The 27,597-nt window shown below is 53.3% G+C and overlaps 1 protein-coding gene across 1 annotated transcript in view; it reads right to left on the bottom strand.

Moving 5' to 3' along the window:
* CACNA1B (calcium voltage-gated channel subunit alpha1 B) overlaps nt 1–27,597 on the bottom strand; it is a 190,550-nt gene that overhangs the window by 99,034 nt on the left and 63,919 nt on the right. Inside the window, exons 11-17 of the mRNA XM_030293870.1 lie at nt 25,922–26,131; nt 21,335–21,447; nt 16,863–16,975; nt 14,474–14,605; nt 14,172–14,244; nt 4,699–4,816; nt 1,740–1,807 (exon numbers count right to left, since the gene is read on the bottom strand). Coding sequence (XP_030149730.1) covers nt 1,740–1,807; nt 4,699–4,816; nt 14,172–14,244; nt 14,474–14,605; nt 16,863–16,975; nt 21,335–21,447; nt 25,922–26,131 — 827 coding nt within the window. The remainder of the gene's footprint in view (nt 1–1,739; nt 1,808–4,698; nt 4,817–14,171; nt 14,245–14,473; nt 14,606–16,862; nt 16,976–21,334; nt 21,448–25,921; nt 26,132–27,597) is intronic.

Raw genomic sequence — 27,597 nt, 5'->3', positions numbered from 1 at the left:
GGGAATGTAAAGGAAGGAGAGCCAGTCCAGGAAATGCCCCCACAGCCTAACACAGGCCTCCACCTGCTCCACCTCCCAGGGAAAGACGATTCCTGAATAAGGGCAGTTGGTCCAACATCTCACAGGGTGTCTCTGCATGGAGACAGGGCCCCGAGGACATCGCTTCCTTGGTGTGTTCTCACCCACAGCACGACCCGAAGAGGCGGCGAGAACTTCAAGCTCAAGCTCACCCCTGCACCAACACAGCTGGTGCCCAGACCACCAACGCTGCTGGGCACCCCCATTTCATGTGGTCCCAGAAATCCTGACACCAAGATATGTTCTGTGGATGCAGGGGATCCCCCTGACCCCACCGCCCGCCGGAAGCCCAGCCTGGGGCCAGGAACAGTCATTCTCCAGCCACTCCTAGATGGCAAAGCCCAGTGTTGGCCCTGGCGGACAACAGGAATGAGCAGGCCAGTGGGACTTCCAGGTCCTCAGGAGGCAGCAGCCAGAGCAGGGTAGGCGTCTGTACCCCCAGGCACCACCACGGCCCAGGCCTGGGCCCGGAGAAGAGGAAGTCTGAGCAGAAGCTAAGGCAGACACACTGAATAGGCCTGCCTCCCCCTGGAGCACTCCTCCCAGAGAACAGAGGAGGGTAGCAGGGCACCTGACACCTGTCGGAAGCACTGTGGCATATTTGCACACACCCATACTGACTGCAGAAACGTCCTGAACTTGCCCTCCTCAGGGAAAGCCCAAGTCAAGCTCACCCCGGAACAGAGATGATGTTGACAGTCGGGATGTGCTAGATGGTGAGGGCAGGACTGTGTCAGACACACAGAGGAATGTGCACAGGTGTGAGCTCCAGCACACACACATGTACATGGACAGGTGCACAAGCAGGCCACATGCTCAGCCAAGATGGCAAGCACGTGGGGTTTCTGCAGCAGGGGAGCACTCCCCTCAGGTGGCCCAGCGAGGCAGCAGGACCCTCCTCCTGGGAGCCAGGGCTACACTGTCCACGGCTGTGAGGGTGAAGGTGACCAGGCAGGGGGCTGTGTCGTTGGGAAGGCAACCACAGGGGAAGCCATGTATAATCACACCCCCCACCAGGCTCAGGGACAAGAGGAGAGTATTAGATGCCACCCGCTAGGCACAGCCAGGAGAAGAGGCTGTCCCGCTGCGGCACAAACAAGCTGACAAGGGGGCAGCAGCTGCTCCTCCAGGCTCCAGCCAGGCCTGGCATCTGAGGACAGAGCTGCCCGCTAACTGCCTGAGCTCAACCATGCACACTCCAGACTGGCCACAGGGGCCCCTCGCCTCCCAGGGACGAGCGCAGGGGCCTGGTGCAGCCTGCCCCTCACTTCTTAGAACTCTCTGGGCTGCATCTTCCATTCTTCATAACTCCCCCTGCCTTTCTGGCCATTTTTTCCAGGTCTCGGATTCTCCAGAAGCTGCCCTTGTGCTCATCTGCCTTCCTGGCACATCATCTCTCACGCTTCCTCAGCACCAACCCCCCCCCCCCCCGCACACACACACACACACACACACACACACACACACACACATCTGAGTGGCAGCCTAACCTCTGCCCGTCTAGGACCTTGAGGAGATGCCCGTGGAGGGTGGTTACATGGGTCCTTAACCCTGGACTGGCCCTTGTCGTGGCTCTCTGGACTCATCCAGAGTCACACACACTGCCCCGCCTGCCCCTCCCTGCCCGTCCTGGGCTGCAGGTGGTGCCCCTACCCACGCACCTTGGTCAGCTCCTGAGCGTTGGCGAGGTTGTCCACGGCGATGGCCAGGAAGACATTCAGCAGAGTGTCTGGTTGGCTCCAGCTAAGGAAAGGAACCCTTCTGCCCCCCCACCCACCCACCCAAGTCTCCCACAGTCATGCTGCAGCTTGCCCCATGGAGAACAGGGTTCCTCATCTCCCCAGATCCTCTGTGACTATATACCTCTCAAGTCCCCTTGTTCCTCTGTCCCCTGTTGCCCTCAGACACAGACTAGCCACGCCGCCTGGTCTGCCCATCCTTCTTTCCCTCAATCTCGTATCAACTCCCCATAATGGCCACACAAACTCCTTCCCCAACCCCATTCTTCAGGCCTGACTCTCCAGCCCCAAAGCTCAGAGGCTGTGTTGGATTAATTTGGACTGCCTACCTCTATCCCCACCTCCCCCAAATTTCTGGCCAATGTGAGAGGCCTCCCAACCAACACCTCCTGCTTTCACATGGGCCCCATCACCTTTGGGTCCTGTGAGCAGAGACCACCTAAGACAGACCATAAACATGCATATCCGGCCGTGACCAGTGCTTTCAGTTCCTAGGCTAGGCTTAGGACACCTGCTCAGTGTTGTTTTCTCCCTTCCTTTTTCAAAGTGAGGTCCTGGGGCCCTCTGTTTCAAGGTGCCCTCCTGCTAGAGTGGCAAAAACAACACCCAAGTCATGCTGATGGCAGACAACACTAGCACCCCCCACCCCTCACCTCACTGAGCCCTTCCAGGAGCACCATGACAAGGCACTACTACAATCCCCTTTTAGAAACGAGCAAGCAAAGGCCACGGAGGGTAAGTACCCCACCCAGGATCCCACAGTCAGGAGGGGTCCAAATGGCCCAGACGGGGGCCTGTGGTCGGCAGCTACCTCTCTGCACCGCCCTCCTCCAGTCTGTCCAGATCAGGCCACTAACGTGAGTCACTTCAATTTTCCTGGGGCTGGAGCTGCCTCTTCCCACAAGCTCCTCCCTGTGCACCTCAGAGCAGTGGGATGTTGGACAGCATCCCTGGCCTGTGCGCACCAGATGCAGCAGCCCCTCAGCCCAGTCATGACGACCAAACCATCTCAGACACTGCCAGTGTCCTCTGGGGGCGAAGTCAGCCCAGCCAGAGCCCTGTGTCCCCTACACCTGAGCTCCTTCACCACAGGCCTGGGGATTCACCCCTCGGCCCAGGCTGCGGCTATTCCCGCCAGTGCGAGGCCTGAGGAGCAGCCGGCTTTGTATGAGGCCGACAGCGACGACTGACGCTGGTCAGGCCCCCGTCTGGCAGGGAGGCCCCCCATATGCCAGGGCACTGCCTCGTTGGCAAGGCTGCTCAGGGCTCCAGCAGAGACCAGAGGACAGGACACCGAGGCCAGGGGCCGCTTCCCCACACTAACCACAGCCATGGACGCCCTCAGAGGACTTCCCACACCTGAAGAGCGGGACTAAGGTCATGCCCTGGCACCTGAGGCCCAGCAAGAGGGGCACACAGGGGCGGCAGGAAAGACTCCCAGTGGCTAGCACGAGGCCTGACCGCACAGGGTCAGAATTAGCTGTGAAGGGCTTCAGGCCGCTGCTCAGTCTTGGGGGGCTGTGGGCACCTCTTTCTGGACAGAAGTTATTCCCCACCCCCACCCTCACCCCCCACCATTTGAAGCCAACACTTCAGGCTCCTTCCCTCTCTGCTAACCATGGCTGCCATTTACAGCTCTCCTCTCAGCCAGCCCCCAGGCCCCCCTGTCTGCTAAACACTGAAACAAGCACGGGCCCTCCTGAGCACCCTGGATCCTCCTTCCCAGGCCTTGTGCTCAGGCTCCCGGGGGGGCGGGGCTCCCCACCCTGGGGTCCAGGACCTGAGCCGTGAACGACACAGGGCTGACAGGTGGTACGATCCTGCTGGGTGTGCAGCAGGAGAGACAGTCCGATGGAGGCAGAGAGAAATAAGGTCTGGAATGTCATAGGTCACAGGCTGGCATGACGGCCAGCACGCCAGGGGCAAGGAGGGACAAACGGGGTCAAGTGCCCAGGTGTGCGGGTGAGGAGACAAGGCAGAGCCAGCAGGTCAGTCTGGGAGGAGACAACACACAGGTGTTTGTCGCCAGCTCAGATCTTTTTCCAGGCTCTGCAGGATATTTAATACAGCAGATCTCCAAGTGGGGTCCCCAGGCCGCAGTACCAACACCAGCACCCCCAGGGGAGTGTGTTAAAATGCACATTTGTGGGCTGGAACCTGAGCTTTAACTGTCCTTGGGGTTTCTGATACACAGAAGACTTGGAGAACCTGAGTGCCCCTGCTCAGCCTGAATTTATTGCCCCAGCAGTGGGGCCACATTCGCACCTCGCCTCTCCTGGCCCTGCCCCCTGCCTGCATCATGAGCCCAGCAGCCTCCTTCTCCCAGGTGACCTGCCTGAGGCAGAGCTGTCACCTGCGCTGGGCTCTCCTTGACCCCACAGACCCACCCCCCCCCCCACACACACACACACACGAGGTCCTAAAACACATGCTTGACTGGCACCCGCTACAGGAAAACTTGCCTTACATTTCTCTGCAGGTACTAGATTTTCAGCAGGGGAAAGTTTTTTAAAAGCCCAGTACCAAAACTTAATTACAGAATTAAACCGGGGGGAAGAAAAAAAACTACTGCCCTGCGTTCAAAGCCCACGTCTTCCCACGGCAACCCTCCCGAGCCTGCCACTGACCATACCAACGCCCTCTGGACACCATACGCACAGTTCATGCTTCCATCAACCTTGGCCCACAGCCTCCAGATGCCCCAAGCTCGGACTGCCTCGAGAGTATTCACTGTCTAGACTTAAGCCAGCTCCCCAGAAGGAGAAGCTCCATCATTCACACTCAACGAGAAGGCGCCTCTCCTTTTCATGGCCAACACACCCCGCACCCCCCCAGGTTCCCTGGGCCCAGACCAAGCACTAATGCACTGCAAGAAGGATACAATTTCCAAACAGCGTCAGGACAATGAAATAAAAAGAGGAGAACATGCCTTTGCTGACTCCACCTTGCGATTCGATCCCATGATACATCACTGCATTCCAGTCCTCTCCTGTTAGGATCTGTGGAGGGATAGTACCACAAGGCATGCCTACACGGCCACACGTGTGTGCGCACACTCAGAGTCAAGACACGGCTGTGTACACACGCACACGCACAGGTTTCTGGATGATGGGGTTTCTGTAGGTCAAGGTGGCCCACGGTCCTCCAGAAAAACTTCCAGAAAGACATGGCTGCTGAGCTAGGTCAGGCCTCAAAAGATGAATATGCTCTAGCATTTCCAAAAACAGAAAGGGGGTGGCAAGCAGAAGGAAAAGGCGAGCGAAGGCAAGGAAGAGAACAATAGCATAAGCTGGAGAACTGAGGCAGGGCCGAAGAGGCAGAACTCCCCACTCCCAGAGCCATGGAGGCCACGATTTTATAGATGATGTGACAGTGCGTCCAGCGGTGAGGGTAGCTAAATGCAATGTTGCCCCATCAAGAAACATGTGTCTCTCAGCTACTATATTTTTGGAAAAGGACAAAAGCATCAAGTAACAGGCATTCATGTGTCCACCAATAAAAATGGACACTGCTGGGGGCACCTGGGGGTCTCAGTTGGTTGAGTGTCTGACTCCAGCTCAGGTCATGATCTCACAGGTTGTGAGTTGGAGCCCCGCGTCGGGTTCTGTGCTGACAGCTCAGAGCCTAGAGCCTGCTTTGGATTCTGTGTCTCCCCCTCTCTCTGCCCCTCCCCTGCTCACACTCTGTCCCTCTCTCTGTCAAAAATAAACATTAATTTAAAAAACAAAAAAAAAAAATAGACACTGCTCAATCTGTCCCACTGGCATCGCTGCCCACAATCACTCCTGACAGACGACCCCACTCACAAACTGGTGAGGAACCGTGTCAATAGAGTTCTACCCACGTGACATGCATGTATCTATAAATAAAATATGTGTGTTTTATATAAAACATGTGTGTTTTAAACACACACAGGAAGGTATCATACTACACACATCATTCTTCAACTTGCTGTCCCCATCCAATATATCTTTGAAGTTTATCCATGTGATACACACATGTCCACTTATTCATGTCCCCTACTGTGACCCTTCAGGCATCCACCCACATGCCTCCTGACCACACCTTAGCTGTTTCCAGTGTTTTGCTACAGAGTTTCACTGTAAACGCTGCAATCTAGGACCACCAGGCAGCCGGTCATGCCAGCCTCTGACTTTACGAGGTTTCCGGATCGCTTACTCTAAATTACATCTGTAGTGGACACAGTTCCCATCTGAGGGGGGAGAGGGCGAGCTGATCAGGCGTCATCTTCTGGGGCCTCCTCCGCGGTCTCAGGTTTCGGACACCCCGTCTTCCCCACACGGACTGTGACACTTGCGTGCGTGTCCTTGCACATACTAGCCCTCTGTCTGCAGGAGCTACTGGAAATGTTCTCAGTTCCTTTCTGTCTTATGACAGAGGGCAATGCAGCCAAATGTGTCACCGTTTCCTTCGTGCTTTCTGCTTTCTGAACCTCATTTAAGAAATTCCTCTCCATCCGAAGGCCATAAAGAGAGTCTCCTACATTTTCTTCAAGTCATTTTAAAGTTTGATTTTTCAGTTAGGGTTCTAATCCAACTGGAGTTTGTGGTAACTGCTCTGTGGATGCATGGGGATGAAGATCTACATTTTTCCCCAGTGGAAGGCCACTTTTCACAGACCCACTTTTTAAAATATCCTGTCCCCTTTGAGGTATAACGCCGTCCTCCTCCTAAGACCAGCTTCCTACCTGGGCATGTTTCCGGGTTCTCTGGTCTGGTCTTCTGGTATTTTGTCTATGTACCTCATGATGCTCCCCACTGTCGCTTCGTAAAAACTCTTGACATGTGGTGAGGCAAATCCCTCCTTCCTGAATTGTCTTGGCCATTCTTGGACATCGACTCTTCCACATCATCAATATGCTGAATTCCAAAAACAGTCCTGTTGGAATTTGCATCAGGACTACATTGAGTTCATAGCTTGAACTCGGAGAACAGATACCTTTACCATGTTAAGGCCTCCTCATTATAAATATACTCCCTGAATACCAGATCTGTAGGTCCTTTAATAACAAGTTATAATTTCACCCATACAAGTCTTGCATTCTGTTTGCAGATTTCTGGGTGCCTTACAGCTTTTGTTGCCTCTGTGAATGAAATCTTTCATTTTAATTAAATTTTCTAGTTGAATGATCAGATCATATAGGAAAGCTCTATTTTTGTATATTGGTCTTGTGCTAAGCAACACAAATGAATTTTATGCACTTGGCAGGACTCACCTTATAACCTGCCAGGCTCAGGGCAGGAAAAGAGCTCTACAGACCCCTTTTCTTTAATGGTTATAAAATTATCCAGGTTTTTCATTTCTTCTTAAGCCAATCTAAATCTTTGATATTTTCCTATAAAACTGCATGTTTCATCTTAGTTTTCAAATGTCTTGCCTAATATTCTTTCGAATTTAAAAAAAATGTCTCCCTTTCCTGTAGTTACACCTCCTTTATGGGCTATACTTTTTATTTGTGTTTTTTTTTTCCCTGATCAGTCTTGCTACAGTGTCATCTACTTTATTAGTCTTCTTGAGAACAAGCTTTTTATGATTTTGTTTTCTTGATGTTTTAGTTTTGTGTCACTAACGTCTGCTTATTAACGATTTTTTCCTGCTTTCAATCTTTTTTTGGTTTTACTCTGTTCTCTTTTCTAGGGTTTTTTTTTTTTAGCTTGCATAAAGACAATTTATTAACAGAAAACAATAATTTGAGGAATCCTGTTCACAAACGGCAATCACAGTGACCTGCTATAGGAGGGGATGGGGGTGACATCCTCAATCCGCCCAATCTTCATTCCTGAGGGGCAAGGGCTCTGAGGGCTGACTGGGCCCCATGTCCAAGGGTCTTGGTTTGATTTCCTCCTGCAGAGGAGGATTTCCTCCTGCAGAGTTTGATGTGGACAGCAGTGACGCCCAGCTCCTTACACCTCTGGGCTACATCCTGGGCAGCCAACACGGCAGCGGAGGGAGAGGACTCATCTTGGTCTGCCTTCACCCTCATCCCGCCAGTCACGCGGCAGATGGCTTCCTTGCCAGAAAGACCGGTGACGCGGACAAAAGTGTCATCGAAGGAAGCAAAGATGTGGCACACACCACACACATTTTCTCCTTCAGCTACCTGAGGTCCAAGGCTGATGACCTGATCTTCCTTCTTTTCTTTCCCCTTGGAAGGTGCCAGTTCTGTGCATCTCCTCTAGACTCCATCACTGGAGACTCTTTTCTGGGTTTTTAAGATGAGTATTTAGTTTATTTTCATTCTTTCTTTTATTTGTTATAAAAAAGGTTTTTTTAATGCTTATTTTTGAGAGAGAGAGAGACAGAGCGATAGACTGTGAGCGGGGGAGGAACAGACAAAGGGGGAGGCACAGATTCCGAAGCAGGGTCCAGGCTCCGACCTGTCAGCACAGAGCCCGATGCAGGGCTCGAACCCACAAACCGTGAGATCATGGCCTGAGCCGAAGTCAGATGCTTAACCAACTGAGCCACCCAGGTGCCCCTCTTTTATTTTGATAATTGCATTTCACATTATACATTTTCCTCTAAGTATTGCTTCAGCTTCATCCCGTAAGCTTAGATATTATTGTTCATCTAAGTATTTCATAACATCCATTGTTGATGTTTTCTTTAACTTGGTCTGTCAGCTTTCAAATGTGGGGAAGATGTCAAATAACTTTCTACTAATGATTTCTATTTATTTAAATTATATCTAGAATGTGCCCCATCGGATAACAATTCTTCAGTATCTGTAGGAATTTCCTGGGTGGCCTAACACGTGGTCAATTTCTGTAAATGCTCTATAATGACTGTTTGGTTTGTTATCTAGCAGCTGGGTGCAGGGTTCTACAGACGTCAACCGACGTGTTTTTCACGAGCTCTTCTGCATCGTTTCTAATCTTCTGTCAGCCTCATCTTATGCTTTGAAAGAAATGTATTATAAACCTCTTATAAGATGTGGACTTCCACGTACTTCTGTCAGTTTCTGCTCAGTGTATTTTTAGGCCGTGTTGGTAGGTCATGCAGATTCAGGATTGCTGTCTTCTTTTCGTCGTTATGTAATATACTTCTTTATTTTTACTAAGGCTTTTTTTCCCTTAACTTCTATTCTGGCTGATGTTAATATTACACCAGCTTTCTTTTGGTTAATGTCTACTTAGTTCATCTTTTTGCGTCCTTTTATTTTTTATTTCTGTACTATTTCAAACGTTCAGAAAGGTATGATGAATAAATTTTAAGAACCCTCTGTGTACCCACTCCCCGGCTTGAGAACTGAAGCATTCAAAGGGAGGTGGCACTCCTTGAGTGGAACCCCCTCCCCCCTCCCATTCCCCCAGCCCAGCCCCCAGCGACACGGCACACCCTGAATCTGGTATTTAACATTCCCACACAAGCTTTTATACTTTCATGCATATATGCCATAAGCAATATTGTTTTGCATGTTTTCATCCTTATTTAAATAGTATCATATGTTGTGTATTATTCTGAATCTTATTCTTTTTTGCTTAATATTATACTTGCGAGATTCATCCATGTTAATACATTTAATTCTAGGTCATTCATTTTCCTGCTGTACAGATAACACAACACACTTTTCTCATCGATTCTCCTGTTGATGAACTTTGTGGTGACTCCCAGTTGTTTGCTATTATAAATAATGTTGCTACAACGTCTCACAAGTGTCTCCTTGTGCAATTGGGTGGGAGACTTTCCAGAGCACAGACCCACAACAGGAACTACTCATATGTAAGTTCTAGTTATTAGATTTTATGAAATCACTTTCCAAAGTGGTTCCATCAGCCCAGCAACAGCATAAAGTCACCCGCATGTCTCCACATCTTCTCTAAACCTGGTATTATTGGGTTTAATTTCTGCTAAACTGACAGACAGGCAGGCTATCTCAAGATGGGTTGAATTTGCATCTCCCTGACTACTAGGAACGCTGGTAATAGTCCTTACAGGCTCACTCATCAGCCCAACATCCTCTCCTGTGAGATGCTTGGTTACGCTCTGCTTTTCCCACTACATTATTTGTCTTTTCTTTTCGATTTGTGGAAGTTCTTGATATATTCTGGACACTAACCCTTTGAGGGCTATTTGCTAATACTGTGAAAATGTCTTCTCCAAGTTTATGACATTAAGAACATTTTTTTCAATGTTTATTTATTTTTGAAAGACAGAGAGAGAGAGAAAGAGAGTGTGTGTGTGTGTGTGTGTGTGTGTGAGAGAGAGAGAGAGAGCAGGGGAGGGGCAGAGAGAGAGACAGGGAGACACAGAATCGGAAGCAGGCTCCAGGGTCTGAGCTGTCAGCACAGAGCCCAATGCAGGACTCGAACCTACGAACCGCGAGATCATGACCCGAGCCAAAGGTGGATGCTTAACTAACTGAGCCACACAGATGCCCCAAGTTTATGACTTTTAAAAAAACATTTGTACAGTATCTTTTGATGCACAGAAATTTCTATTTTAATAGTCAAATTTGTCAAACTCTTCCTTTATGATCTGTGCTTCTTCAATCTTAGGAAGGATTTCCCCTGCCTTGAGTTTAGTACCATTACACTCCTCTATGTACTGCTGAAGTTTCAAATTTGCTTTTCACATTTAGGTCTTAATCTATCCAAACTGATTTCAAATCTGGTGCAAAGTAGGAATCCAATTGCGTGTTTTGCTCTATGGATAACCAAATTGTCCCATACTGTCAGCAATTACAACATTCAAGTTTTCTGTGTATATAAATATTCCAGCAGTGAACATTCTTTCTTCCTTGCCAATCCAGAGAAATTGTTTCACATTTTCTTGTTCTACTGCACTACGACCACTGGTACCAGCATAATCTGCTAAGAGTTTTTACTTGAAAGGAATGTTGGGTTTTATCATGTGATTCCATTTTTTTAGAAAAAGTGTATTTCAGACACACATAGAGTATGATGAATCCACACAGTCTCAACAGTGAACCAATCTCCCAATCTTGCTTCTCTGTTCTCTCACTCTATGCCATGCTCTTGTTGGGTTCAGGTGTTTTTCTGATCACACAGGGTTTTTTACTCCTTTAATCGGTGAAGATGATGAATTCCATTAATAGACTTTCTAATGTTGAGTCATCTTGTATTTCTGGATTAACTCAAGTTGATCATAATGATAATTTGTAAGCAAATCTAGATTTGATTAGTCATTGTTTCCCTTCTCTCTCTGGGTTTGTGATCACAACCTATATTTTTATTTTAGTATTATCCTTATCTAGTTGTGTCAACAGCAAGACTCCCACTGGCCGCCCTTCTTCTTCACATGAACGTTAGCCTTAACTTTTCAGAGGCAAATAACGGGAAGAGCTCAGCCAGCCTGGACCAGCTTGAGCTCAGTCACGAACTCCCACCTCGGCAGGCGGTTGCCTTTATCCCTTTACCTCTTTCTAATGTGAAAATCTCCTTCCGAGGGGGAGCACAACTCTCACTAGCAGATGATGCATGTACAGGCATGTTTCCTGAGCGTGCATGAGTGACCATATACCCACCTCTATATATGTTGACAAAAGCTCCCCTTCCTGAATATTCATATCAAAGGAACACACTCACCCCACATGGGGGGTCATGGCTTTGGAAGTTATTCCCCATGATCTCCTTACTTACCGCAAATAAAAGTTTCCTTTGTGTGACAACTCCCCCTGCCTGTAGTCTCTGCCTGTAACTCATCATAAAGCAAATTCACATTAATTCGGTCATGGTTTTTTATATCAAGGTTATTCTAGTCTCATAAGATGAGCTCGGTGCCTTCCTTTTTATCTTCTCTGGAGTCATGTGTATAAAACTGGAATAATGTCTTCCTTAAATATTTAGTAGAATTCACTCATAAAATTAGAACATGGTGGCTTAGGGGGGAAGGCTTTTAATTATTCAACTTCTGAAACAGTTCAGATTTTTAAATTCTTCTTGGTGAGTATAATGTTCTTTTTTTTTTCCAAGTCACTGGCTTTACTAAATATATACATGTCTGCAGTGCTTTCGGCAATCGGGGGGTTAGTGACTCTCCGTATTAGCATCTGAACGTTCCAGTGCTAGTTCACACTTGAACCTCGGCTCTCTGGGTTGGCATTCCAGGCTGACAGGTGCTGTTCCTCAGTACTTCAAAGTTACTCCCCCAACCTTCTGCCATCAGGCTGTCCTTCTTCTGTAGCGAATCTCTTTCTAGAGTTGTTTTTAAGATTTCCTCTTTAACACAACATGTCTAAGCTTGCCATGACTTCCGCTCACCCTGCTCAGCTCTCTGAACACACACGCTCTAGGACTCGGCTGGAACCACACTGCTGTCGGCTCTCTCACCCGACATGGTGCAGCTGGCTCAGTTCCTCCACATCTTCCGGCTCACCCGTCCTTTCTTGGGTCATATCCAGTGTATAGTTTACCTTTGGGTTTTTTTTTTTTTTTTTTAATTTAAATAGCTATCTGTTGCATTCCTAGGATTTCAGCTTAGTTCTTTTTTGTATTAACCTGTTCTTGGTTCTTAGGTACTTTTTGTTTTAATTTTGTGTCATGTGTTACGAGCTCTTCCTCTAACACTCTATAGCGCTCAAGCACATTGGGCACAAAGTCGCCTGCATTTCTTCTGCTATTCCTGTCTTGTTAGCAGTGAGCTCACCTTCCGACTACAGATGTTGTCAGCCCTCTTCTGTAGGGTCAGCTTCACCAGGGTTCAGCCTACAGGTTCACCACGAGGCCATGTGCTCTCCGTCTGCCCTCCAGCCCCATTCAGAAGCAGGAGCTCCCATCTTAGGGTCTCAGGCCCCCGTCCAGCACCATCCATGGAAGACACAGGCCTGGCCTGGCCCGTTGTCTGCCCTTGAGATCTTCTCAGCCTCCTCTGGCCATATTTGCTCTCTCTCAGCTCTGGTCCTCTGCCCCTCAAAGGGCCACACACCAAGTGCCACATGGATGCTTCTGACACCGAGCCCGCCTGCCTCGCACAGACCACATTCCGGGCGCCCGGGTCTCTTCATCTCTCATCACTGTTCCACTTCCAGCCCACAGTTTGTTTTCTGCGTGGCTGGGTCCTTTTAATTTCTAGATGTATCTATTAGCTTATTGCTGTGTTCAGACGAGAGGGGGTCTAAGGTCTAAACCAGAGCCATCTTTTCCCCTAGCTTTGACCTCCTCTTGCCCTCTATCCCACACCAGCACCATGAGCCTCATTCGGCTCCTTTCTGCAATAAACCGAACAAAGCAGAGCCCTGTCAATCACATCACCTCCCTGCCTTGGGAGCCCCTGTGCCACCTCCTGCTAGCCAAAGCCTCTGGGCCTGGCAAGGAAGGCCCACCTAACCTGGCCTCTGCCAGCCCCAGTCCTTCTGCCACAAACCTTGTGCCTTCGCTGCCCCCAGCCTCCACTTCCTGCTACTGTGTCTGGAACACACTCCTGCCAATTCGCCTTGCCTGCCTTTCAAGATCCCACTGGGCAGCCCTAGTGACGCACAGGAGGAAGGCACTCCTTCCTATCACTGAGCAGATCACACTGTGCAGGAAAGGTCATGACCACCCGCTGCTAGAGGCCATAATCTGGAGACCAAGGGTAGCCCCAGAGACCAAGGGTCCAAGCTGAGCCCCTGGCCTGAGCACACATGGCCTTTTGGGCTTCCCTAAGAGTCATCATGGGCAAAACAATAACCCATCCCACCCTGCTCAATCACAGGCATGGTGTCCAAGGAGGTTCATACGACAGAGACATTTGGCATCCTCCTACAGGTGAGGACAGCCACAGGGGCATCAGGGCTGCCAAAGCCCTGCAAGGGGACAAAGTGCTAAACCCTTCAAAAGGGAACCTTCTGAGAGGGCAGAGATCACCTGAGTTGATGCAAGGTTTGCATCACAGAGGACATGGCCCAAGAGCCTGTGCTTCTCAAGGAGTCACGGTGACCAAGTTGTCCAGACACAAAAAAGATCTGAAGGGTCACCGGACCTGACATACAGGACGGAGAAGCTTAGGTAGTGCTTTGCTGTTTTATTCTCAAAGGGTCAAAGACAGCCTTGACTCCAGGTCCTGGTGCTGAGACATAAGTTGGTGGCTTGAAGTCCAATGGCCACTAGACAGTTGGGTCCCCCAGGGACCTACACATGCTTGTTGGGACAGCATCACAGCACCCAGCTTCCCTCCAGAACTAGTTCCTACATCTGGTGGCAGGGACCCAGGGACTGGAGGCCTACACGCTGGAGACCTCCCTATGCTCATCTCCTGCTTGTTCTCTTCTATTTTCTGGAAAGTTCTATCTGAAATGTTGGCTGTTCAGGTTGTGCTGAGGCACCAGCAAGGGGCTGACAGGGAAGGCTGCCTTCCCAGCACCTGGAGAGCTGAGGGAACCAGAAGCCTTACCTGGAAGACGGTAAGGATGGCCGCAGGGAAGGTGTCAAAGTTGGTCGTCGGGGTCTCATCTTGAAAGTTGAACCTGAGGAAAATAAGAAGTCTTGGGAGGAGGCAGCCTCATCAGGATCCAGGGGCACTCTGGCATGCCATGCTGTCCCAGGCTGTGAATGGGCCGTGTGCGCGGAGCCACTGTCTTCCTGGGGGACCTCCAGGTGGAAGACAGGTGGAGGGGCCTGGGCAACACGTCAGCGCTCAGCTCTGCCTCCCCAGCGGGGGCCCCCAGCCTCATACGCCTCCTAGGACCCACTTACTGTCCCCCGAACAGCTGCATGCCCAGCAGGGCAAAGACCACGATGAACAGGAACAGCAGGAAAAGGAGGCTGATGATAGACTTCATGGAGTTGAGCAGAGACACCACCAGGTTCCGCAGGGAGCTCCAGTACCTGTCGGGGCACATGGGGTCTGTCTGCACCTGGCCATGTCCGCCGAGGCCCGACCCTCACGCTGATGCCACGCTCTGGACTCTCACTGTCACACCTGTGGCTTCCAAGACCTTCTAAACCCCAAGGGCCCCACACCTGGATGGGCAGCGAGAGCTCTTCTCTAGAGTTCCAGATTCCTCCACCAGGGGCTCCAGGGGGAAGGTGAAGAGCCCGTGTCCAGTGCTGGACTCCCTCTCATCTCTCAAACCTGCCCTTGTCACTCTGCCCAGCAGAACGGTGTCTGACCTCTCTCCACACCTCAACACCCAGGCAGCCTCCGGGTGTCTGAGCAGGGGCTCAGACCACAAGTCAAGAATGAGCCACACCAGAACATAATCAGCCCCCTGGCCTGCACCGAGCAGGTCCTCAGCGCTGTGATGGGTGGTGTAAGCCCGGTGCCAATGCCCCTCTCAATGCCCTCTCACCAAGGGTCTGGGACACAGCATGCGGTAGGGGGGCAGCACTGCGAGACCATTTCCTGGCATCCCGCAATGCCCACCCCTCCGTCGCACTCTTCATATGCTCCTGGAGGTCAGAGACCATGTCCCTCTCATTCAGCTGGACCCAAGCACACAGGCCCCAGTGAAGTCTGCTGGTGGCCTGGCTGTTGACAGCTCACTCACTGAGTGACTGGGAGTCCAACCCCATGCCAGCATCTGGAGAGCTCCTCCCCAGGAGAGGCCAGGACACGTGGCCTCCAGCCACTGGAGACATGCCACATGCCTCTGTGCCTCTGCACATGCCGTTCCACCACCCTGGAAAGGTGGGGATGGCAGGACAGACATCAGTCACCTGTGCACACCCTGCCCCTGGGCGTCCCTGGGCCCTCAATGGTGCCAATGTCACAGAGGCTCACCTGTCTTTCATGAATTCTCTTTTAGGGCACTCAAGGGTTCACAGAAGATGGGCTGGAAGACTCTGGAAAAGCCGGCCCACCTCAGGACAGGGGCCATCTGGTTTCCAGAAGGAAGTGGAGCCCCTAAGACACCAGGCCCCTCAGCCAAGGTGAAGGCAGACCTCGTGGTCACCTCCCAGAGCGATGCACATGGAAGCAACAGAGGACTGACACCAGACCGCACGAGGCATCCAGTGGCATTTGTGGACCCAGCTAGGCCAAGCTCTTGCCCAAAACTCTCCTGCAGTGACACCATCGTGTCCTCAAATGGTCTTAGGTTTGGATTTGAAACAGACTGGAAAAGACCAAAAGAACTCCCATCTACCCTGGGGAGATCAGTGGGGTCCTGAGAGGCCACTGGAGGGGTGACCTAGAGCCCAGGCTGCGGGGGACACTGCATGGAAATCCATGCTGGAGCATGTGTGGGCTACATACTGATGGCACAGGAGTCCAGAAACTCTGGGTAGATGAGGTCCCTGCTGTGCTGTGTGGCCACAGTTAAGACCAGCTGAGGGCACGGCAGCCTTTGCTGTTGGAAAGACAGCTGTGGGTGAGGTGTTCCCCGTCTTCCCACCACTAGAACCCTGGCACAGAGGCCCAGCACTCAATAACTACATCACACCTCCGCATGGGCCCCACCCCCTCAGAGACAAAATGCAGCAAGTCGCGTCCAGGGTTACATAAAGAACCAAGTGGAATAGAACTGAACACACAGGCCTGTCACTGTCCTCTTGCCACAGCCTAAACAGGGCAAAGTCAGGCACACGGTGGAGAAAGCAGGCCTGGGAACGGGAGCCGTGTGGGAACCAGGGGTTCAAGTTGCAAGGTCAAAGTCAGCTGAGGCCTCCCTCCCTCCCTCTCTGGGGGCTGCAGGGAAGGTGGGCAGATTTGGGGCCAGGATGATAAAAAAAAACAAAAAAAAAACAAAAAAAAAACAAAACCTTCCATCTGATGGCTTCTATTTCCTCTTTAACTAGGAAGCAAAGTAACCCTTTGAAGGTTGAAAGATGGGACTCTGGTTTCAAAAGAGGGGACGGTATGAAACTGTGAGGAGCAGGCTAACTAGGAATCCTGCCGGCAAGTCAGGAACAACCCTGAGGACAGACAGGCCCCCAGGGCCAAGACACAGCCATGCTGGGCAGGTGTTTTATACCCATCTTTTGTATTTAAACCATTATTATAAGCACAAAAAGAGGTTCCAGACGGCTGAGTTCAAAGCCAGCACCATGAATTCCTAGGAACAAGCATGCTGTGTCGACCAGTCTCACACGTGACCTGCATTCCCCGTCCCCACCCCCACCCAGGAGCACACAGGTGACATACTTTGTGACTTTGAAGATCCGCAGCAACCGGAGTGCCCGCAGCACGCTGATCCCGAAGGAGGTTCCCGGCTTGATGGCGGCCCAGACCACTTCAAAGATGCTCCCCACAATGACCTGTGGTGCAGACGGGGTCGGCCTCAGGCACACGCACACGAGTGTCACGCACGGGCCTGTGCGGGCAAGCGTCTCCGCGTGTGTGCGGCGGGATCACTCCCAGCAACCGCAGCACAAGGTACACGCCTCACACTGAGCTCCTGCGCCCACCAGTCCTGGTGCTCACCTGCGCCCCAACGTGCCCACCCCGTGCATACCAGGGGGACACAGGGTGTAGAGGGAGGGCAGGCCGACTGGTTTCCTGACCGACTCCGCATCAGATCAGCCTGACGTCCACGTTCTCCCAGGCACCGAGAACCTGGTGACTGTGCCAGGACCAGGGCCCTGAGGCATGGCTGGAGACTCCTGTACAGTTTAACGCGGTCCACTAACCCGTACGTCTGTGCTGGCAGGTGCACAAGCTGTGGGCCATCCCAAACGCACAGCCGTCCTCTGCATCTCTCTCACGTCGAACACAAACGCATGGGTCAGAGAACATCCAGGGAGCCCGACGCCTACAGGCCTGCTGTGGCGCTGGCAGCACTACAGTGGGACCAGCTTGCCACCACCTGTCCCTGGCGACCCTGAGCACCTCTACCAATTTTTCACAGCACACACGCAGCCTCCAGATGTTTGGAGCTGTCTGGGGCTGGTGAGCACCGTTTCCCAAAGCTACATTCTTATTGCCAGTCTTCCAGCACTTCTGTCTTCCCTTAACCCTCAGAATTTGTTCCCATTCGTTCTTGATGCAGGTGGCCCCTGAGATGGCCCACAGTGATTCCCCACTACTTGGTGTCTCCCCCAACCTTGACTATCCTTGTCCCCTCAAGGGTGGGTTGGACCTAGTGACGCACTTTGAGCAAAGAGAATGTGACAGAAGTGACGGGCTGTCACCTCTGAGATTCGGTTCCAAAGACTGGCTTCCTTCTCCATGCTCTCAGCTCTGCTGCGGGCAGCCAGCTGCCGTGCTGTGGGACATGAGGAGAGGCCCCCGTGACCAGGAACTGAGGCCTGGCGGCCATGAGCGAGAGCTTAGGCATGAGCTCCCAGCCTCCAAAGAGCCTGTGGTGACTGCAGCCTCGTGGCAGAGTGACAGCTGGGGGGCCCCAGTCAAGTGGCACCTGACTCCCGACCCACCGGGAGTCGGTGACTCCCGACCCACCAAGATGAGAGATAACAAGTGTTTGTTGTTTTAAGCCACTAAGCTTTGGGGCGACTTGTTACACACCGAGAAAAACCAATAGGCGTTTTGGAGACAGAAGCGGAGCACACTCTACAATAAGCCCTACGATGTGGGCGGGGTTTTGGAGCCAGAGAATGGGCCCTGAGCAGCACGTCAGCGAGAGCCCACAGCGCCCTCAACACACTACCCACGGGTCCTGGACAGCGAGGGAGTGTGAACGCTTCACATAGGTGTCTGGGGGACAGCGAGGACATTGGCAAGAAACTACCGGGAGCCCTGCTGTGCACTGCCAGGAAGTTCGGCCACACGGTCGCCCGCGGTTATGTGAAAAGACGAAAGCGAGCCATGTGAACCAGGAGGCCTCCGAGGCGTCTGCAGGTGCTGCCGGGGTCTTCCTGCTGCACAGTCAGGGTGGGAAGAGAGAGACGCAGAGGGAAGTGCCGTCCTCCAGGACGTGCCCGCTTTGGAAATGCTCCCCTTCTCCAGACAGCAAATAGTGCCACATTAGGAAACGGCACAGTGCAAAGAAACAGCCAGGGCAGGGGCACGACTGTGACACTGCGGGAGCCTGAGAGCCCCGTTCAGTCCCACGTGAAGCCCCACGGAGATAGAGGTGAACCTCGCACGTCAGCCCACTGAGCAGCAAGCCTTCCAGGGCCCAAACGTGCCCCGGTCTCAGTCCGCTCAGCACGGGCACCCAGTGGGGAAGGGCCGATCGCTAGCGTAGGGACAGCTTTTGTCAAATGGGGTGAATTCCAGGAAGACTCATGACATACACACGATGCTCTGAGAAGACTTAGTTATGTAGGAACATCACCAGCTTGGGTTGAAAGAGACGGAGACAGAACAAGACAAAAAATAGGCCTTTGGATTCCCAAAATTCTACTGGTAGGAAGCAGGCTGAGAGAACTGTCTAGCTGAAAACATATGTTATCTTTTCGGGAACAAGAAAGGTGACACAGAGGCTAAAACAAAAAGCCCAAGGGGCTTCCTAGCCCTTAAGAACTTATCCTTGTGTCTCCAAACTTTCCCAGCAGGATTCCAGAACTGCTGTGGGCCAGGGACTCCCTGTGCACCCTGCTGTCCCCTCTGAACATGACTGTCTACAGCAGGTACCCAAGTCCATCCCACCACCATGTGGGTGATACCTCGTCTCTTTAGTTCACCAGATCCACGGGTGGAGAGGGACCGAGCAGCTGTCCTTGAGGAGCCACCCTGGCCTGATTTGGGCGATGAGGCCCTAGACTCTGAGCTGGCGCCATGATGGGATGTGGCTGGGGAAGCAGGAGGAGGTGGCTGTATCTGCACTAGGAAAGATAGAATCACTGGGAGCCAGATGGTGGACTGTGGCAGGCAGCCTCTAAGATGGCCCCCAGTGACACTTGCCTCCTGGGTTTCACGTCCCTGGGTAATATCCCCCACCCCTGTTAAACGTGGGCTGGGCCAAGTGACCCACTCCTAACAAATAAAATATGGCAAAACTGATGGGTCATCTCTCTGAGACTGGGTTCCTGTGTTTTCCGTCTTGGGTACTCTCAGTCTCTCTGTCAGGTCACAAGCTGCCGTGTCGTCAGGACACTCAAGCAGCATCGGGAGACATTCATGAGACCGAGATTAAGGCCTGCCACCAACCATGTGAGCGAGCTTGGAGGCCGGTCGTCTGAGTCCTGTCCTATCAACAGCCATGTGATGAGCCTAAATGCAAATTCTCCAGTCCTCATCCAGGCTTGAAATGACCGCATCCCAGCTGTCAGCAGGACTGTGACCTCCTTGAGAGACCCTGGGCCACAGGCATTCAGTCAAGCCAGACCTGGACTCCTGATCTAGAAAACTGTGACCCAGTAGACACGCTATATGCTGCTAAACTTTGGAATAATCTGTTAGCTTATGTGTAGGTCATTCCATGTCCTGGGATCCAGTTAGTTCAAACCAGAAGACACAAACACATTTACAAGTTTAAGGACAAGTTTAAGGGTTCTCTGAAAGCTCTTCAGCTCTTTGGATCTCCTCTGGCCTATTATGCACTACAGCCTTTCCCTGTAACTAAGAAAGCAAAGGACAAGAAGGCGTGTCTCAGAAACGCAGGTGTCCATGTCTCAAAGCACGCCCTGGGCAGCCACCACCCCTCCTTCCCCACAGAGATCAGGCAGCCTTGCGTGGTGTAAACCCGCTGCTCCAGGGCCAGCACTCCTGGGTCCACGCTGCCTCCCCCACAAAGTAGCTGGGCAGCCTTGGGCCAAGCACACCACCTCTCCAGTTACTCATCTACAAAGTGGGAGTCCTTGCGAAGGTTTAACAAAGCCGTGGACACAATGTTCCATCAACTCCACTGACAGAAAAAGTCAAAGTCACACTGAATTTTCAAGTTGAAGTTTTACTTCTGCCTACGTTTAGGGCCCCCCCCCCACCCCCTGCCAGCTCCTGAGAACTCTGCAGAGGTGTGAGTGAGCCTGCCTCGCTCGGGGAGGGCATTGCCACATCTCACTGACAACGTCTAGTGGGTCAGAACGCCTCCCTGGGCTCTGGGCTCAGCACCAGAGAGGTGTCCACATGCTCTGCTGGCCTGGGAAGGCCTGTGCCACTTCCTGGGCTCTGTCCCAGTGAGTCTTGGGAACACCTGCCTTCGAAACTTCCCTGACCTACAGAGATTGGTGAAGGGACCCAGGCCGGGCCCACGAGGAGGGCTGGACCATCATGGCTTGTCAGTCCTCCCCTGAATCATGTGCCAAGCTGCCCACAGCCAGATCTGTAGGACAGTAAAGACTCAGGATCACAGTCCCCTTGAGCTCTGTTGGGGACACTGAGCCCTCCATGGGACAGCAGCACATTTAAAAGACTGCTGTACCAGGCACACAGAGGGTCACAGCACCTTCAGTGATCTTAAGATCCTACAGACAGGGTCGGGGATGGGAAGCAGGATGTCGTACAGGTGGGGAATAGACTGTGGCTGGAACCCCCATAAGTCAGGGCCCGAAAAGGACAGGCCTCCCCTCTGTCAAAGGCCCCTCACCGTCTATAAGAAGCCTTTTTGACCCACACAGGGTCACAGTACCCTCAACCACCTGGGCCCTGCTGCACAGACCCCAGCTCACACTGGGTACAGCTTAGTGGGAGGGGGCCGTGTGCACTCTCAAGCAAGGATACAGCTAGACCCTCCTGGACCCCTAGCCGGCATCTCTGGTGAGGATCTTACTCACCCCAAAGTCGAAGCAGTTGAATGAGGACCGGAAGTAGCTTCTGGGCCCCAGGCCATACATCTTCAGGGACATCTCTGTGAGGAAGAGACCCAGGAAAACAAACTCTGCAAAGTCTAGGAGAAGCCGGAGAAGAGGGGGATTAGCTCTCAGCCTCTTCCCACCTGGCTCCAGCCCAGACTGGAGGACAAGACCTCTGGGCCTTTCCAGGATTGAGCCCTGCAGGCCTGGTCTGTGGCCCCTGAGCTCAGAAATCTCAGCCCAGGACAGGAATAACAAATAGATTGGGATTGGAAGGGGCACAAAGAGATGCTTCTTTCACTTTGAAATAGGATGCGTGCCCAGTGTCTATAGCACACAAAGACAGCCTCCACAAGAGGAGAGATCCTGGGATGGGGCTCAGGAGTGAGTTCTAGGGCCACACAGTACTCCCCAGAGGGTCCCCATGGAGAAGCTGGATGCCTTCAGGCTTGCTCCCCACCCCATGTTCTAATCACAGTGGAGCCCCTCAGCCTCCTCATCAGAATCACCCTGTCTTTCCGGAAGGACTTTCCCGACACCTCCCCCAGGGTCCCTGCGTCATCTTATTTGGTTTTAACTTTGTTCATGTGCTCACCTACCACCTGAGCATCCCCAGGCCTGGCCAGCATGAGGCTCCCAGGAGGCGCCAACGCTTGCTGGGGGCCTGGAGGATGTCACCCCCTCAGTCTCTGAGTCCCACAGAGGCTCCCATGGGTGGCGCACCTTCCTTCAGGCTGGGCCCCACTGCAGCAGCAGCAAGCAGGGCCCGCCCCGGCCCAGGAGTCCCGCCACCAGCTCTGCTGACCTTTAAGGGCCACACTGGCAATGAGGGCCATGCTGAGAATCCCGGGCACACAGACAAGACACAACTCCTAACCCAGCCCGAGCAACAGGCAGTGTCAGAGCAATAAACAACAGGCAGTCAGGAAGCTCCACAAGGCCACAGACAAGAGACGCAGCCCAGCCAGGCTCTGCCACTGGCCAAACCAGTAATTCCAGACGGCAGAACAAGATCACTGTCTTTGATCTTCCTCCCCAAGTACAGTCACTGGAGAGTGACCAGCCCAGCATTCCTGGGGCCTCTGGCATCCAGACTGGTTGGGAGACTGGACCTCAAGCAGCTCTTGATAAAACACAACAGAAGACGGGACCACACACCTCCTGCCTACGGGCACTGGCATCTGCTCTCCTCCACAGCTCTCTGCCAAGTGCTACACTATACAGCCCCAGATGCCTCAGTCAGGGCCAGATGGGCAACAGCCCAGACTCTGGAGGAGCAGAGATACCGGCCCCACTGCCCGCAGAGAGATACGCAATGGCCCGCATGGCCCGAGGTTTCAGGTAGGGAACCACCTTCCATGGCTTGAGTACATGGGTAATCAGCTCCTGTAAGCAACTCACCACAAGAAGCGTGGCCTCTGAAGCCAGCCAAAAAATCCCCAAGGCACCCCAGCCAGGCACGGGATGAGTAATGAGAAGGCAAAGCTGACCCCCTGGAGAAGCCAAGAAGCCAGTGTCACAGGTGTGGATGCCCGCTGACCTAAGCAGAAGAACCCACCTCAGCCAGGCCTGAATGACTGACGCCTGGTCCTGGCCATGCAGAGCTGCAGGTGTGAGGGGCGGTAGGGAGCTACCCTGCCCCCAAGTCCAGCTCGGAATACCACAGCAACCTGCAAAGATCCAAGGCCACCGAGCCCCAGAGCCCCTCCACAAGGGTCACAAAGGCACCTGCCCCTGCCCCTGCCCCTGCCCCTGCCCCTGCCCCTGCCTCTTGGGGCACCCCACAAAAAGAGGTCAGGGCTTGGAAGAAGAGGCCACAGAGATGGGACTTCCAGCTGCCCACACGACAGACCTTGGAGCTACAGCTGCCCAGGCACTGATCTTGCTCCCAGCAGACCCAAGTGAGGGCACTGCAAGGAACTAGCACGGAACCTGACAATGGCGAGGCTTTTTCAGAGAAAGGGAGCAACTGGGCACAGAAACCCCCAACGTCCTGCTTGCCCTTTCGCTCGCCTGAGGAGCAGACCCACCGACTTCATATGCTCAGCCTCCCCTCTGAGGCCAAGAAAGGGTGTTCAGCCGTTCACTCCAGAATCATTTATTCAACTAACAGGCACTGGTGCTGCTTTGAGCTTGCAGAGGAGACAGAGTTGACCCCTCTCTCCAGGAGTTCACACCACAAAGGGGAGCAGAGGCAGAGAATTTGAACAGTGTTCTATGTCATAATAAGAGGACAGTGTGCTGGGACAACAGAGGGACATTGGAGAGGGAGGTCAAGAGGGTCTTGTGAGACCAGGGGGCTCACAGGATGACAAAGCCCAACAGCCAGCTACAGAGTTGAGCATGGCAGGACTTCCTTCCCTCCTCACCATTCAAGCCTCAGTCTCGGGGGTCCTGGTGGTACACCGGGGGTGGCTCCTGAGTGGACCGACAGCCAAGGTGCACAGAACCCACGCTCTTCAGGGTAGCTCGTTTCAGGCCAGAGCCCCCTAGGGAGCTTCAATGGAGCTGGTCCTGGTGGGGACCCCCTCTACCTCTGCCTTGCCTCTTGCAAGACCTGCCCTACCTGGCTGGGTCAGCCCTCCTCAGCGCCAGCCCAGCCACCAGGAACAGAGTGCAGGGCACTGAGCAGGGGTGTGCAGACCCTAGCATACCCCCACTGCTCCCGCCAGCCATTTTCCCTAGGTAATGCCAAGGGACTCAGAAACTCCCAGGGAGCCACAGAGAAGGCAAAGCAGCAAGGGGGAAGATTCTCGGCCAGGGGTGCCTGTGGCCTGGACCAGCACCTGGACACTCTCAGCCCTGTGCTCCTGCACAGCAGATACACGACCAGGCCGTGATGGCTGCCTCCTGCCCACGCGGGTGGCAAATCCCACAACACTGACTAGGCACCACCAGCTTCTTCCATGGGAAAGAAAGGCCTGGCTAAGAAGACCCAGGGAACAGCTGCACTGCTGGCCGAGTTAAGAGGAAGCCCCATCTCCCTGGGTCCCTACCCAACCCCCAAGGGTGAGGAAACTTCATCCTGAGGTGATACCAAGGGAAATACTGACCTCAGTCCCAAGCAAAGTCCCAAGACACCAAACTACAGGCCCCAGGATGCATGAATTAGGGGCCACAGCGGGCAGTTCCATGCACACAAACTGCTTCTTTTTCTTTTTTCTTTTTTTTTTTTTAATTTATTTTCGAGAGAGAGAGAGGAAGGGAAAGGGGCAGAGGAACAGAGAGAGAATCTTAAGCAGGCTCCACACGTAGCACAGAACCCAACTTGGGACTCAGTCTCACGACCGTGAGATCATGACCTGAGCCAAAATCAAGAGTCTGACGCTTAACCGACTGGGCCGCCCAGGCGCCTCCACAAACTGCATCTGAACTTCACTCCCGGGGACCTGGCCCAGACTGTCTGCTAGAAGCTCACGGGGCCCCTTGTGCTTCTGCTGCCTCTGAGCTCTTCCCCATGACACAACAGGAGAGTTCAGTACAAGTTTGGGAAACTATAGCCTAGTGTCCCACCCCAACAGCCACCCCCACCCATATTTTCAAGTGGCCTGTGGAGCCATCAGAGTCCAGAGCTTGTAAGAACCCTTCCAGAACTGCCCAAGCTCCTGCTTAAAACTGACCGGCCTCGGTGGTCTGAAAGAGGGGAATGTGGCTGGTGCGCCAGGGGCCAGGAGGGATCCAGGAGGTTCTTCTCTGGGAAAAAGATGGTCTTGCCACCCCACCTCAGGGTGGCTTCAGGCATACAGGGCTCCCGTGGCAAGAGCAAGGCCCTTGTGGAAGCCCCAAACAGGCCCTGTGTCCAGATCAGCCCCAGATACCAGGCAGGGTGGGGGCCAGGGAACGAGAAGGTGGGGGCTCTAACCGGAAGACAGAAACCACTGGAGAGTCTTCATCTTTAGGGCCCTTGTGAGGTGAGACGACAGACCGAGACTAGGCTCCCCGTGGCCTGCAGAGCCCTAGGGTATGAAGGGTTGGTCCTGGAAGGTCAGCCCTGGTCCCTGGAGAGGGGCAAAGGGCCTCAACCACCCCAGCCACCTTCCTCCTTTACTCCTTGGAACAGTAGCCAGGGCCAGTCATGACTCAGACTCACGGTCTGTCCGTAGGCCCACAGGTAAGTCAGCCTTGGTCACAGACACACTCAGATGCAAAAAGCAAAAAGCAAAATGAAAACAGCCAAAAGGGCCCTAGAAGCCTGGACTCTCTCCTCAGGAGTCCAGGGAGCGAGCTGCAGCCTCACGCCAGATTGGAATGAGGGGCCAAGTGCCCTGTTCCATGGGTCTGAAGCCCTCCCAAGGGAGGACACAGGGCCATCCACCCATCACACCGACCTCCCCCCAGGGTGCCCTGGACCCTCACCATTGCCCACCACACTGACAGAGGAGCTAGGCCTCCTGGAACCTGGGATGGGGAGCTCAGGCCCCAGCAGATGCCCTTGGGGGCACTTTGGTCTGTGCAGGGGTCCTACCCAGGGCATTCCAAGGCAAAAGGCTGTGAACCGGGATTTCCAGGCTGCAGACCAGAGGTGGTTCGGGAAGAGGTGAGGGGGAGGCCCAGGCTGCAGCTACGTACACAGCGCCGTGGTGAGCCGCTGCGGCTGGTTGTAGTGAACCATGGCCACGCACAGCGTATTCAGGGCCACCACACACAGCACCACCCAGTAGAAGCTCTGTGCCTTCACCATGCGGCGGATGAAGAACCGGAACATCTTCTCCTTCCTACGGAAGTATGACGAACTCTCTGTCTTCCCACTCTTGAGGCTGGCGCGGGCGAAGGGGGATCCTGGGGGAACAAGGAGCTCACTGAGGACACGCAGAGACCACCAGACCCCCAGACACGCTCTCCTTCCATGGATGTGTGCCCCACGGACGCAGCCTCGAGGACACGCTTCCCCTCCCATCTCAAACTTGTATCTCCCACAGGAAAACATCTTCAAGGACACCTGCCCCAGCCCAGACCTAGCCAGAGGCCCCGGTTCTGATCACAGACACCATGGGTCAGACCCGGTGTGCTACCGACATTGAGCTAATTACCCCTGCGCCGCACCCGCCTGCACCAGGTCCGGACCCCACCCCCATTTCACAGATGGGGGAACCGAGAGCCTTGGTGGTCTCCATGGTTACCAGGCTCCAGATGGCCCCCAGCACCCCTCAGCCACCTTCCAGCAGCACAGCCCCAATGCCCCCAGGCCATCCCAACCCCTCCGGGGGCCTCACGGAGCCATGCAGCATCTGGCCCTCCCTCCTGCTTCAACTCAGGGACCAACAACCACCGGTTACCTATTTTTAAGTACCCTGGAACACAGTCAAGCTCCTTGGTTTGCGTCTGGTCCATGGCTGCTGTTCTGGTACAGAGGCAGAGTGAGTGTGTATGGCCCACAAAGCCCACCAAACTCTCCGGAACATTTGCACACAAAGCTGTCATGGCTTTCCCCCATTTCCACACACACACCACCTCTGCTGTGCCGTGACCTAAGCATGAAATGCTTCCCACTGCTGGTCTCTTTCCACAGTTGGCTGCTTCTCGGCTCCACGTCTGGACTTTGATGTCACCTCCACAGAACACCCTTCTCTGGGCACCCCATCTGAAATCAGCTCCCCAACAATAATCACAACCGCGTACCAGCTGCCCCAGTATTGGCTTGTTGACCTGTTCTGCACCCAGCTCCCAGACCAGGCTGCAATCGCTGCGAGGACAGGCCCACAGGCTTTCACCTCAAAGCCCATGCACCCTTGATGAGCAAGTGAGCAGTCTTCGTGGGCGCTTAGAGGCCGTGAGTGTGCATGTGTGCAGGGTCTGGCTGTGTCTCTGCAGTGCATCAGGTTCTCTTAGTTTTTGCAATAAGGGCCTGGGCACGTGTGAGCCTCCGATTGTTCAAAACCAGTCAGCTTGGGCATGGAGTCCCCGGGGAAGGGTATGGAGTGTGTGTTTGTCATGTGATGTTCTATATATTTGCGCATGTGTGTGTGCACACCCAGACCCTCAGCAGCACACTAACAGCATTATTAGGCTACTGTTTTCTTGGATTCACTCAAATGAAGACAGGCCCTGAGGCCTCTAGAGACTTGTCTACAAACTGAACGGTGGCATCAGGATGGGAGATGCTGTCACACGCAGCCCCAGACTCAGATGGAAGGGTCCACAGGCCAGGACCCATCAGCCAGCCTTTCAAGAAACCTCACAGGGCCCTTGTGGCAAATTCTTGGCACTCCGGATGCCACACCCCACCCAGACCATTGAAGGCCACT

This window comes from Lynx canadensis, chromosome D4, assembly GCF_007474595.2.
Source record: "Lynx canadensis isolate LIC74 chromosome D4, mLynCan4.pri.v2, whole genome shotgun sequence".
In the NCBI taxonomy this organism is placed as follows: Eukaryota; Metazoa; Chordata; class Mammalia; order Carnivora; family Felidae; genus Lynx; species Lynx canadensis.
The sequence above is the reverse complement of the archived record's forward strand: the minus strand, read 5'-3'. Positions and strand labels throughout refer to the sequence as shown.